This window comes from Fundulus heteroclitus, chromosome 12, assembly GCF_011125445.2.
Source record: "Fundulus heteroclitus isolate FHET01 chromosome 12, MU-UCD_Fhet_4.1, whole genome shotgun sequence".
Taxonomy (NCBI): Eukaryota; Metazoa; Chordata; class Actinopteri; order Cyprinodontiformes; family Fundulidae; genus Fundulus; species Fundulus heteroclitus.
Window position 1 is genome coordinate 14,761,295 of NC_046372.1, and position 14,581 is coordinate 14,775,875.

A 14,581-nucleotide genomic window follows, 5' to 3' on the forward strand; every position below is an offset into this window, starting at 1 on the left:
GAAGAAACTATCAGAATTAGTTGAAACTTTTAAAACTTGCTCAAAGCCTTGATTAATATCAAGCACACAATAACACTGTAGGACCTCATCTGTTACCTAATATTTCCTATCTACAGCCTTGTGCCATTAAAACCAAAAGATTTGTTTTTATTTATTTTTTTACACGTAGCTTTTTTGTATGCATAGTTTAGTGGCTGGTTGAGGTCGGTGGCATAGAAAGTTTAGAAATTTCCTGTGGCCACCTGAATCATGATGAGAAATATCTATGATGAAATTTTACAATGACTGCCTGCTGGCAGGCAGTGAAAGTCGAGTTTTGTTCTAATCAGTTAGCCGTGCAAAAAAAGCGGTGACCTCAGCAAAAAGATTTGCAGAAGAAAAGAAATGCTGGCGTGTTCTTTGATCTGTTTTTTTTTTTTTTTTTGGATGTGCGTTTGCTGAACACGGCTAACACCTGAAGCCATGATTAATTCGTAAACATGTTGTGTTTTCCAGCTAACTACAGTGATCTTTACCAGTGGTCTGTGGACTGTTACCCAGAATTCTGGGCGGAGGTGTGGCGCTTCTGTGGAGTTGTCAGCTCCAAACCGTACGAGGAGGTAAGTGCAACAGAAAAATAAAGTTTAAAAAAAAAAAAAAAAGTTGTTTCAAATTCTACCTGGTTCTAAAACTTACAGCCAAAAATCAATTTTCAGTTTTGCTAATTTTCATCTATCTTATTTCTTAGAATACCATATTTGACTACATTAATATAAGGTCAATATATGTCTTTGTGTATCGCTGTAAAAGATGTTGCAATTTTTAAAACAGCACTTAATTGTGAGGATGCTCATTAGGTTCTGGTTGTTTTGTTACTTCCCTATTTTATAGTTTTCCTCTTTTCATACCTTATTTATGTATTTATTATAAAATGGATGGTAGATAATGTCTAACACGGGATGGGACCCTTGATGTTTGGGTAAATTTCAATATTCTGCTGATAGTTTATTATAATGAAACGTGTTTATATGACTATATTAGATAATGTCTGTCAGCCGGAGGTCGCTTAGAGCTATTTCAGTTTGATCAGGAGTCATAATGTGTAACATTTTATAAGGGTCGACTGGGATCTGAAGCGTAATAATTGGGAATAAAATGTAAAACAAGGGTTTTGGGGTAATAATAGACAGTTTAAGTACTTTTATCAGGTTTCAATAACAACAATTTCTCTGCAGAATCCTAGAAAATTATTTATAATGATAATAAAATGTTTTATCTCTATGCTTTATGCATAGAGATAAAAAAAATGAAAAACATTTGTTTATTATTATGACGTGAAAGCAAGAATGGGGATACAAACTGGCATTGAGAGAATAGACTTGGAGCTGTGATCGCTTTTAAAAGGTCCATTTCTGTTTGACTTCAAGACGTACTGTAAGGGTTTTACATTCATTCATTAACTCCTTCTAAAAAAAAAAAAAAAGGCCAGGAATGTTGCTGTGGCGTTTAATAGACAACTATTAAAAGGAGATATAATTGACTTTGAAGTGTCCTTTTCCTACTATTGCTGTTGATTATCTTGGTGTTCCTTGGTTTCAGGATACACGCACATCCTTAAGGCATCATACTAAGACATGAGTGACACGCCTTTAGTACACACCGATGCCATATCACCCTGCACCTGATTAGCACATGTGCTGCTCCACGTAGTCCTTTCCTATATTGGACCTGGAAAACAGGGCTGGGACACCATGAATGAGTCGGTCAAACGTTTTGGCTTGACGGTGCCCGCTGGGCGGGGCTCCGTCCTCACTGCCAGCTTGTTTGGACTTTCAAACTAATAAGCTCACCTTAAATGTGCAAATTCGAAAGTGTTTTTGGAAGCAGAATTCATTTAATAAGAGAAACATGAGCGAACAGACTGACGTGATTTACTTTTTGATGTCCTTGTCCCCTTGTGTTTCCCACGCCGGGCGTACCAGGTGGTGGACGTATCCAAGCGGATCTCAGATGTTCCCGAGTGGTTTAAAGGAGCTCGACTCAACTACGCCGAGAACCTGCTTAAGCATGCTGACCAGGACAAAGTGGCTCTGTATGCTGCAAGTAGGTAGATGAATAAGAGAGTGCTGATTAAAACGGCATCGTCTTTTTTTAGTGAAACCCCATTAAACACACTGCAAAAAGGGAACTAAAAGTAAGTAAAATTTTCTTGAAATGAGTACATTTTTCCTTGATTTGAACAGCTAAATAAGACTATTTTCCAATGGGATGAGTATTTCTACCCCTAAAATACGATTATAAGATATTCTGCACTTGAAATAAGATGATGAAGATGAGTTGTTCCTACTTTAAGTGCAAAAATCTTATTCCATTGTCAAGTAGTCTTATTTACCTGCTCAAATGAAGGAAAAATACAAACATTTCAAGAACATTTTACTTACTTTGAGTTCCATGTTTGCAGTGCAGAAGGAACGCTGAATTTAAAGGAAGCGAGTTGAGGGTGAAGTGGAACCCTTCAGTCGATGTGGCGGTGTGTGTCTGACGTCACTTTGTTATTAAATTAACTGCTGCTCCCTTCCCTGCCTCTCAATGTCACATACTAATGGATAGGCCCTTCTTTAATGGTGTGTGTGTGTGTGTTCTCTGGAGAGTGTCTTGTACACGGCCAGCCTCCCTGAGGAGCTCTAATGTAATTGTAGAAATACCCATTGGCCAGAATGCTGTGGAGCCTCTGTGAATGTCAGTAAGGTATTACGTGGAGGGATGGAGGCTCTTTTCCTGTATGCAATGATTTTCTTACCAGATAATCAGTCACCTAAAGTTTTTTTGTCATATTTTCCCATGTCAGTGTTATGTTTCTTGATGTTTAGAGGTAACTTTCTGGGTAATATTTATAAATAGTAGCTATGATTTCCCCTTATTCACAAATACTTCTGAAAACCAAATAATTCCAGTCAGATTAGTCATTTGTGTTTAAACGGTTGTCGTGTATGCACCTCTCTGTTTCTTGGTTGGTGTAGTAATTCTGCTTGGGTCTCTGTGTTCCAGGGGAAGGGAATGAGGAGATCACGAAGGTAACGTTTGGGGAACTGAGGCGTGACGTGGCGTTGTTTGCTGCTGCTATGAGGAAGATGGGCATTCAGACCGGAGACAGGGTTGTTGGTGAGTCTCGGAGTAATTATCTGTCTCAGTGTAATTGCAAAACCAAAACGAGAGCGTTTGGAATTGGCTTGGTGCAGTACCGTCAAAAATGTCCATAACCGTTAACTTTTTCACTTTATAGCCACTATCTGTAATGTATTTTATTTATATTTTATTTAATCAAAACCAAGCAGTGCGTAATTGTGAAATGACAGGACATTTTACATAGATTTCATATTTATTTAACAAAATATGAATCAGCAAGACAGCAGCTTTAAACTTATAGCCAGAGCTACAATGAGATGGTTTCAGTCAAACTATAATCGTGTTAAAAAGTTTTTGTCTAGTTCAGGGATCTGCAACTTTTACAATCCAAAGACACAGTTTTGTCCTCAATCCTGCTAAATAAAACTTGTTTAGAGCCACAAATAATACATAACCTTTTGAAAAAGACAACTTATAATTACATTCCTATAGTATATATCTACTATAGGAAACATTTTTAAAGAACCAGCATTTTATTTCTTTTTTTAAGTATTAAAATTAAGAGAAACATAAAACTTGATGGTGGCTACATTTTCTTCTATGAGGTGTTTTATATTTGCACATAGTTTCCAACCTATTGACCAGAAGAACAGGGGGAGGAACAGAGGGAAATGATCATGGTTTCCGATTTCAAGCATCTAGAACCCTGCTTCGTTACTCATTCCAGAGAAATTAAATGAGCAGTCTCATCATGATGCAGGTGACAAAGTGCACAGCTCACACCAAACAATCGACTAACAACCCAGGAAAGTGATTTGCATCTGACTTGGAATCAGCCCAGGAGGATGGGCCTCCATTGGCTTAAAGACAGCAATGCACCAACTACAGGTTGCTCAACTGCGAGCCGCCAGATTTGACAGAGGCTCCTGGATACGTGTTTTTCCTAAAAACGAAGCAAAATTTTGGTTGCCTGTTTGTGGTTCACAAGAAAAATAGTTCATAAAAAACATTGCTGGTAATTTTAGTCTAATTCTGTTGTAAACATTTAATGTAATCAGTTCATGAAAACTGAAAAACGGCTAAAATCTGCATTTTTTTAATAGTTATATTTCAAAACAGTAAATATCATGTTTAGTCAAAGTTATTGAGAGCATTTGTGGAAGGTCCAAAGAGCCACTTGATCAGACCTCTGGTCTAGACCAATTGGAAACCTGGTTCAAGACTCACAAAGTTCTGATCTGATGGAGCTATTTTGCAACAAAAAAAAAAGGTGTAATTGCAATGACAGCCAGTCCCAGAAAAGAATTATTTAGAAGGGCACATATACAAAAGCACAAGCACACATTTGAGATTTATTTTCTTTCTTTCCTAATTAAATGTTACGACATGAATAATTTTACTCCATGTGATTATACTCTAGTTTTGGTAGGTCTGTGACATAAAATCATATTCAAACTGATTGAAGTGTGTGCTTGTTCATTGGATATGAATCGCCGGGCATTGTATGTGACTTTTTGCTCTTTACTAGCCACATTCTCTGACATATTCACATAAATGGTCTCTCTGCTCACGTTCTCCCCATACGCCCGTGTTTTATGTTTCCAGCACGTCGCAGCAAGAGTTGTGTATTTTGTTTCTGTTAGGCTCAATGTGTGTGCGTGTACTCCCTGTTAATGAGGCCAGGTATTTTTTGGCACAGGTCTCAGCTCTCTATGAATGTCACCATTTATTTATTCAAAGTTCATATTTGTACAGGAGGGATGGCTGAGACTGCGTATTTTTCTGCGGCACATCATGTTAAAGTGCATTCATACAGATCCACACACTTATAGTGGGCAACTCAACAGTTGCCCCAGTGTTAAAATGGATGTCAAAACTGCAAAATGTTAAAACTGTTTTTTTAAAAAAACAACAATAATAATAAAAAAAAAAAAAAAAACATAGATCCATTTCTTCATTTTAGGAGTTTTCAGAACTTATAGGAACAGTTTAGGGCTAGTAGTGTTTCTCATATATAATACTTTTTACATAGGATATCAGCTATATAGATGTAGCTGTTATTTTGTTAATAAGCAGTTTCTAAAAAAGCTGCGTCTTTTGAGGCGCAAAGATGAAATTATGAGGAAATCCACATTTAGGTTTGGTGCCTTTAAGATTTAAAGACCTCTTGGAGACAGTGGCTTACAAAACAAAAAACCCACCTACTATGTTTAGGTCCATATTATCTGTGCCAGCAATTCCCACTGTGGTATAATTTTAATGTTCTGCTCTCAATATGGTACTAAATTTTACATTAAGCTGAGGGCTCAGCCTATTTACTCACACGTGTTTCTGTAGCCAACAGATTTTTTTTTTTTCTCCTGATATCTGTTTCATGAGTAGAACGTTGTTTATAGATTTTAAATAAGCGTGTTAAACGTTCCAACTTAACGCGACTTGTCGCACAGCAAACTTCAGCAGATGTGTGGCTCATGTTGCCATTGGATGAATGTGAGTTAACCTGTTAAACCTGTGTCACTAACAGAGGTTCATTTTAAATAGTTTATTGTTGTGAAATCCTAGAAGTCAGAAGTGTAAAGATTTCTGTAGATCAGTTATTTCAGCACAAGCTATTTTTCTCTAGATAAAGATGGTAGTAAAGGTTATTTAAAAACTATTTACCTTTCATACTGTACAGATATAAATGCAGTTTCACCTCTGTTAACCTCTACTAATTCCTAGTTATCTGTTACAGAAAGAAATCAGCTGCTGGTTTTTGACTCTTATCCTTAATGTTTGCCCTTGGATGTCCCCAAAGTTACCAGCATTTGGTAGATCCATATTTAAGGAAAGGCAGCAGATTGCGTTGAGTTATTGACTTGCAGGATTCATTCGTCTCGGATGAGCATGTAGCGACGGCGGACAGTCGCTCGGATTGTGTCGTTGAGTTTGCAGCAATCCCCCATGCCGAGCATGCATGTGGCGACAGCGGAAAGGAATCCATTAGATTGATTTGTTTAGCACGTCTCACTGATGCCTGATTGGATTGAGAAAATTACTACTTAATGAAGTGGAGGCCAAGTAAACACTAGAAAGTCATTGTTGTCCTTAAAAGATTTTTTTTTTTTATAAAACCAATTCCCCAATGTAGTGCAGTGGCCTTCTTTGTGCATATGTTAGGTCTATGCTGTAACATAACATAAGTAATATGATGGCTGTTATCAAATCAAGAAAAAAAAATAGGGATGTTGTTTGTTGCATCAAGATTTTTAGCTTCTTATGACGATCGGAATCAGTAAGGCATAGGTATTTGGTGATAACAAGATTCATTCTGAGAGTTCATTTATCAATACTATGTACAATCTATGACATAAAACCTAATAGAAATAAAGCAGAATAAATTAAATTCATTATATGGTCTACTTTTGTATTGTGATTACGTCTCATTTAAGTCATTCATTAATGACCCCTATCAATGCTGCGTTAACCTTTAAAAAATAAAATAAAATAAAATAAACGACTGCCATGGAGTCTCTCCAGGACAGTTTTCTTTCTGAAGATACACTGTGTATGTGGCTTAACACAGGGGTCTTCAACAGGGGGTCCGCGACCCCTAGGGGGTCCGCGGAGGTACTGCATGTGGGTCGCGAAAGTTTTGGTTGAATTAAAAAATAAATAAAAAAAATTAAAATTAAAACATTAATCTGTCAGTTATGTTAATAGTTCAGTATTGTATGCAATATAACAGGTATGTTTATGCATGCCAGTGGCACTAACAAGCATCACTTATTTTCCTTTTCACATTTATGTTTTAAAAATGTCCATTTAAATAGCTTTTATGCATGATTGCATGCAATTGACAGAAATTGTTGATCTTGGCAGGTATCAGTTTATTGTGTTATGTTATGTTTATAAATGGCAGTGGCATGGCTACCCTACTCACTGTGCCTCGCACATGTTTAAAATAAAAACATGAATATATGAACCTGTGTATTATTTGAGTATCTTAGTATTGAATGCACAATAACAAGGTACATTTACATATGGCACTATAGGACCAGTTGGATATAATACAATTTTATACAATATATATAATTAGGGGGTCCTCGCTCCATCTCGCCATCAGTTTGGGGGTCCTTGGCCTGGAAAACGTTGAAGACCCATGGCTTAACAGATACAACTGCAGTCTTGTGCCTGTACTCCTGAATCTGCTGACAATGTTTTCATGCAAAGCAGCTGGACAGTTGTCGAGTCACATTGTGCAGAGCAGGGGGTGGGGGGGGGCAGCGAGTTAGGAACAGTCTCTCCCTTCTTCTTAATGTTGTCGAGGGTGAAATCGCTTGAAGCTGGGTGCGCCTACTTTGATACTGGATCGAGTCTTGGATTTAATAAAGTCAACCACATAGGATGCGGTTTTTGGATATCCTTTACGTTGACCAAAACTGCTCTGGCACATGCAGGCGGCAAGCTTCTCTATTCTCTATATGGCACGCCTAAAATGCTGCAACAGGATGTAGAATGAAGATTTGTCTGAGGTTTTGATATTAATCTTCTAAAATGCCTTTGAATTAAAGGTTGCTGTCTCACACGTGCCTTCTGCAATGTCGTGAACCTATAAAGCTGCTGGATATAAGCTCCTGTTATCAAGCTACTTGGTGTGTCTGTATGCTCAGTTTAAAAATAGATTTTGCGAGGAATTCATGAGCTAAACGATTAAAACCCCTGTTTTCATTAAATAAAGTGGGAAGCGTGGTGGAAGAAAAGGAGAGACTGTAGAAACGGAGAAAAGGGAGATAAAAGCAAAACCCTAGATTATGCTTTCTCCACAGCTTTCCTCACTTTGCTGCGTGTGTGTGTGTGTGTGTGTGTGTGTGTGTGTGTGTGTGTGTGTGTGTGTGCGTATGGTGCACAGAGTTGTCCTTGTCCCCAGATTGCATCTAAAATGTCCTGTCAATGTCTGCAGTCCAGAAGATATATAAGCACTTAGCTGATGAAATCAACTTGCCTTTTTAGAACACATTGACATTTTTCATTCATGCAGTGTTTAATTTCCTACCTCTTCCTCTCGGTATTGTCATCCCTAATATCAATCTATGTATTATTCAAAAGCCTATTTCAACACAAGAAAATCTGCTTTTTCTCTTGAATTTACATATGGTTTCAATTGGTGTTATTGAAGTGCTATACAAATTCTGTATTTTTCGCTCAAACCAATGTACATGTGGGGGGAAAAAAACTGTCAAGTCTAGCGATTATTATGTAAAATATTATTTTCTCAAGTAGCTAACAGCGTCATTTCGTTTTGACAACTTTATTAAAACCCTAACTCTTACTTAAACAATAAACACACAAAGCAATTCCCACATTACAAATTATTTTGTCCCTTCAAATCCTACAAGGGGATCTGCTGAAATCACAGGCCATTTGCGCTTTGAAAGCATACAGCTGGAGTTGCAGAACCAAGAAGGCGTGGTTAGCACTTGTATGGGGCTGTTAAGTCGTGACGTATCTACCACTGCTTCCGGGTCCTAGCCGGCCGGATCCGTTGTTTATTCAATATGCCGCTGTCTTAATAGGTCGGAGACAAAAAAATAACTCCAGCTGTCATTTTATTGTTTCCTGTCCGATGAGAAGGAGAAGAGATGGCTGCAGTCAATAAGTTATTCTCCAGGAAATTCTTAATATGGTGCAATTTTTTGCCGACTGACCGCATTAGCTTTAAACTAACCTGTCGCATATGCTAACTACAGTACATACAACGTTAACGTTTGACATTGTAAAGCATAAATACAAGTTTGAGAATTAACCGTAAGCATAAACCACAGTGTCTTGTACAAGATGACGTGGACCCCGAAGTTCACCCGTGACGTCAGACTTAACAACCGGATACTGAGAATAGTATGGAAGAGGTCAGTGTTCTACTGTGTCATGACTAAGTACCTTACATTTCTGTGAAATCGCTAGCTCTTTTTATTTATTTTCTCCTATTAAAGGATTAACTAACCATCTCAGAAGGTGTCCGATTGTGGTTTGATAATTATTAACAGAGTTAATCACTTGGTAAGAGATGACTTTATAGTCGCCTTCAGTTTGAATCCTCTGGCCTCCTAACGTCAGTGTATCATCTGCATAGCACAGCATGAAAAGACGCATTGTTATTGTTAGGTCAGTAAATCACTGTTGTGTTGATTCTGTAGCAGTGGTATACATGATGTGTGCGCGTTAGGGTGCGATTTCTCAACACGTCTAAAAATCCGTATGATGCTGATCAAATTGTGTATGCTGCAGGTCGACGTGAGAAAGAGATCTTACAGCATCATTTCCTCCAATGCCTTTAAAACAAAAGGCTGATATGCGACAGCGTAACGAGGCATTTGAATTCATAGTGCTCATACTGGTTTGTGACTGCGTCCTGAAGTGAGTCAGGGGCGTTGTATGCGTGCTTCGGTTTCAACCCCATGCCGTTTTGGGACGTTTCAGTTGATCACAAGGCATAAGCAATATGTGTAGATCACAGAACAAAGGCATGGTTTATAAGGGACCTAAGTAGTTCCCAATGTCTTTGTTTAGGTTAAATTTAAACAGAATCCAAGGATTCAAAAATTTAAAATTTTCTAAAACATGTTATTACCTAAATTAACCTTGTAACTTGTGCATTAAGAAAGGCGTTCGTGGACTGGGTGACTTCTAACTCAGGGAAATCAACAGTGAGCTAAAGGTTGACTGTACTGTTAGTATCTGACTGTATCCCTAAATTAAATACTTATTTTTTGTTGTTGTTACAAAGCAGCCTTTACATCTACTATAAAAAACATTAATAAAACAATATAGCTAACCAAAAGGTTCTTAGGTTTTAGAGACTTGCGCGTGTTTAAATAATTAGACCAAGCTGTTCCAGTGACGTCCAAACTGTGTCGTTACAGCATAGCAAGACAGTGATTCATCACTACAGCCACAAAGGCAGTCAAACAAGTTGTTGTAGTGAGCTCATGATTCATGATGCAATTTTTCCTGATCTACTGTAAAAGGGTAATTTATGAGATGAGCCAGTGGAGCCGGTCTAGCGGGGTGGCGATCTGTCAGCCGAGCGTGTCACCCAGCCTCAATGAGCTTCCTGGTTACAGCGGGAGTCGGCGCAGCACCCAGGCGAGGCTGATAAGTCATGATTCATCAGATGTCACAGCCCAGCTGCTGTTTGCCTTTGACCATCCGGATCGCTTGGCTGCAACTACTGGCTGCGTTTATGGTTTTAGTAAATCAGATTAGACGCGCGTTATCAGCGTGACAGCCCCGTGTTAAAGGTAGCGTGAGAGCTTCCATGTTGAGCATGCGTGAGCAGTACTGTTTCTTTTATGAGATGGTAAAGTTTAGACTCTCTTCCGCTGAAGCAAAAACCTCAGATCAAATCTGAAAGCAATAAAACACCCGAATGCACTGACGTTACAGATTTAATGTGATTGGGTATGTTGTAGAGAAATGAGACAACTGCAGTGGATTGAAAGCCTACTTTAAGCGTGCAGGTTAGTATGAAGTGCCAGAATTAGTTCATCACAAGAATGTTTCATTGAACATGGCAGGTTAGTTGTATTTGGTAAATGGTAAATGCCTTGTACTTGTATAGCGCTTTAACTAGTCTTGACGACCTCCAAAACGCTTCACACTACAGTCAGCCATTCACCCATTCACACACACATTCACACCCTGGCGGTGGTGAGCTATGGTCGTAGCCACAGCTGCCCTGGGGCAGACTGACAGAGGCGATTTGTTTTCTGTTAGGCAGCTTTTATTTCATCGTTTATGTGTCAAGGGGGGAAAAGTACAAATATTGCACTGGGTCAGGATTTTTTTATTTTTATTGAAGTAATAAGCTACTATGTTTCATTTTCAAATAATTTCTGAAATAAACTAAACTAACACTAAGCAACATTATTTAATTTAGTAATTAAGGAGTTCGTAATGATCCTGACTTCATTAATTTCAAATTAAAACTCATATCCCTTATTTTCTTTCTCATCCTTGTAATATGCATATTATCATATTTTATGACACTGTACTACAATTAGGGACATAAGAAATTTCCCAGTATGACCCTGATCGCTGAGTCTCTGCTCTGTATGTCTTTAAATATGCGTATTTAATAACTGATAATTGCTTGAACATTTTTATGCTGCCTGTTAGTTTTCAGTGAATAAATTCATCCCAGAGCTTGAATGGGTTTTGACTGTTATAAAATCTCAGAAGCATGGACTGCTCCTATTATTTCTTTCATTTTTTTAACATTTTTATTTCCTCTTCTCTCTCCTCACCCTCTCTTCATCAGGCTACCTGCCCAATGGTATCCATGCACTGGAAGCCATGTTAGCAGCCGCCAGCATCGGCGCCATTTGGAGCTCCACATCAGTCGATTTTGGCGTTAATGTGAGGATCGGCCTGATTTATTTACATTTCATTTATATTGCTGATAGGTTTATTTCATTCCATATTTCACATCACTATCTCATTGACTGTGTCTTTGCTATGATTCTTGATTCCAGAAATATTTAAATCAAAGACATGTGCTAAATTATGCCACAATAAGTGTCCTTAAATGAACGTATGGGGAACATAAAGTGTGTTTTTGTAGTGTCACAATGATATGTTTCAGTTTTTTTCCACTTTAATATTCCTAGGTACTGATAAGATGTCAGCATTTTTTTTAACCTCACCCTGGAGTTTCTTATTTCTCAAGGCTGTGCCAGTTACCGCCCCCTCCGATAGAGCTGAGAATTGTGTTTTACGATCTTCATGAAAACTATTGCTTTCATGCAGCTAGTTGGGGTTTAGTATCCACCATGTTTCTCATTGATAATATTGCTTTAAAACCTAGGTCAAACGTATGTTTTGTTTTCTCTTTTCTTGAGTTTTTATGTAGACTCAAAAGTTAATTTAGTGTATTACTTGTCCTTACTGATTTGTTTTAATTCTGAACTTTTTTTTTTTCCTCGATTCAGGGTGTCCTTGACAGATTTTCTCAAATCCAGCCCAAGCTGATCTTCTCCGTTGCTGCTGTGGTTTACAACGGCAAAACACACGACCACATGGAAAAGCTGACAAATGTTGTGAAAGGTTGTTGACTGCGTTTGTATGTAATCCAATGTGTTTGCTTTTGCTGTGCAATATTGTTACTGGATTAATGAAACCTAGCAGGATTTTTTTTCTGCCATTTAAAGTACTACTTAGGATAAAGCCAGCGGATCTGAATTAAACGATATGAAGGTTAATGTTTAGCAATTATGTTCATCTATAGAATCACTACTAAGGTTATGACAATAACTCATGCTTGTTTCTGGGAGATCCTATTAGCTTTTATGGTTTTTAGACAACTATTTTGTATATAGAGGAGACAAAAGCATTAACGTTTTTCCCTCTTTTTTTTGCTGTCTCAGGTTTACCTGACCTGAATAAAGTGGTTGTGATTCCCTACGTTTTGTCCAAGGAAGAGACCAACCTTTCCAAAATTCCCAACAGGTCTTTGTTTACAAAGTTCGATTGGAGTTGTAAATTGTTAAAAGGATGTATGGTCATTTTTTTCCCTCTCTGTTATGTAATTTTGAATTACATTTTTTTTTTCTCTCAATATGTGCAGCGAATTCCTTGATGACTTTTTGGCATCTGGCCGTGGAGAGGGGGACCAGTTCCCTCAGCTGGAGTTTGAGCAGCTTCCGTTCAACCATCCTCTGTTCATCATGTACTCCTCTGGAACTACCGGAGCTCCCAAATGTATGGTCCACTCAGCTGGGGTAAGAAACATAATTCATCTCTACATGCAACCAAAAAAAAAAAAAAAAAAAGAATACGTCATACAATCGCTGAGTGGCCTGAGTCTCTGGCTGGGTTCCTATTGGTCTTGTGTGCTGCGTAACTGTTGTGCTTCGGGGTTCGTGTTACACACAGCTGTTTCTCATGCTGAAATAAGCACCTTGTAGTTACGTCTGTCACTGAGTTCTCCTGGGGACGACCCTCATGTGCTGTCTGACTTTCTGTTTTTGTTTTTTAGTTTTTTTTTTTTTTGTATTCCAATTGCTGGAACACAATTTTTCTTGTCTTTATTGATGCGTGTTAATGATAGCTACAACGGTCGGGTCTATTCCAGAAAAATAAGATCCAACTTTTAATCACAAGACCTCTCTATTATTATTTTTCTTCTGCATTTGCAAGATATCATCTTTTTTTCCAGTTGATATGTTGAATTGGCCACCCGGAACGGGTTAGGGTTTCACCTAACTTTGTTTGATTTCCGTCTCCTTGTGGTTTAATAACCAGCATGTTCTTGTTCACCTGCCTGTGTGCTCTGAGTGACAGAGTCAGAAACCTTAAATTCTTCAGATGTCACAATCCTTTTTAAAATCAACCCGTCATCTGCTAACCTTGATTTGACTAACTATGGTGACCACTGACCTGAAATAATTCCCTTTTGTCATGTCGGTGCTTTGCCTAATCCACTACAGCATGTAATTGCCATGGTTTCTCAAAGGTCAGACTAGTCTTGCAAACAAAGATGGCGGCACGAAACGGTAACGCAGCTGACAGGTGACCTCCCTTTGAGATGGAAAATTAGCAAAAACGTTGTGATGGTGCCTTAGTTTGTGTTTATTCTTGAGTCATGTAACAAAGAGCCTCTTCATGGCAGATGCAAGAAACTTTTTTTTTTTTCCTAAGGTGTGCTTTTGAATTTTAGTCACACCTAATGTTTCAGATCATTAAACAAATTTCAATATTAAACAAAGGTAACACGAGTAGGTATAAAATACAATTTTCAAATGGATTTAATTTATTCAGGGGTAATGGTAATAAAAAAAAAACCCTGAACCTTTAAGTCCTGATTCACTTGTAGTTAATCGACAATTTTGGAAAGCTGTTTAATTTCAATAACCACACCAAGACCTGATTATTGGAAGACCTGCAGACTCAAGAAAACATTTAAAAAGAAACCATCTGTCTGACAACAAGAAATAGACGAAAAGATCCCAAACAGGAGCCCATCTTGCCTCAATCGAAAGAAATTAAGATGAGTAAAACATATCTTTACTGTCCCGCAATGGAGAAATCTGTGTGTGACTAATTTAAAGTTAGCTCTAAAGAAACGGCAAGAGGAAAAGCAGAAAATAAATATTAATTATTTTTAATATGCCTTACTCAGGTAAAAAAAAAAGATGAAATATTCAAGTCGAACAGTGGAAAAACGTCTTACTCTTTACAGAACTTGAGGTAATATGCAATATGCATGAAAGTACAGCAGCATCTCAAAGTAGCTAAGGCGTGTGCCAGTTTACCTTAGCATCTGGGATAAATGATTCATGATAGGATCAGAACCTGTGCAACCATTAGCATGATGTAAACGCTTATTGGATCTGTTGTGAGCAGCAGAGATTATAAAGTCTAACAGCAGCCGGGAGGAACGACCTGTAGAAGCGCTCCTTAGAGCATCTGGGATGCAGCAGTCTGTCTCTCCAGCTCT

General features: G+C 38.1%; 1 protein-coding gene across 1 annotated transcript in view; it reads left to right on the forward strand.

The window, feature by feature from the left end:
- aacs (acetoacetyl-CoA synthetase) overlaps window positions 1-14,581 on the forward strand; it is a 56,296-nt gene that overhangs the window by 3,304 nt on the left and 38,411 nt on the right. Inside the window, exons 2-8 of the mRNA XM_036144038.1 lie at window positions 496-599; window positions 1,962-2,082; window positions 3,028-3,141; window positions 11,405-11,502; window positions 12,075-12,189; window positions 12,510-12,591; window positions 12,710-12,863. Coding sequence (XP_035999931.1) covers window positions 496-599; window positions 1,962-2,082; window positions 3,028-3,141; window positions 11,405-11,502; window positions 12,075-12,189; window positions 12,510-12,591; window positions 12,710-12,863 — 788 coding nt within the window. The remainder of the gene's footprint in view (window positions 1-495; window positions 600-1,961; window positions 2,083-3,027; window positions 3,142-11,404; window positions 11,503-12,074; window positions 12,190-12,509; window positions 12,592-12,709; window positions 12,864-14,581) is intronic.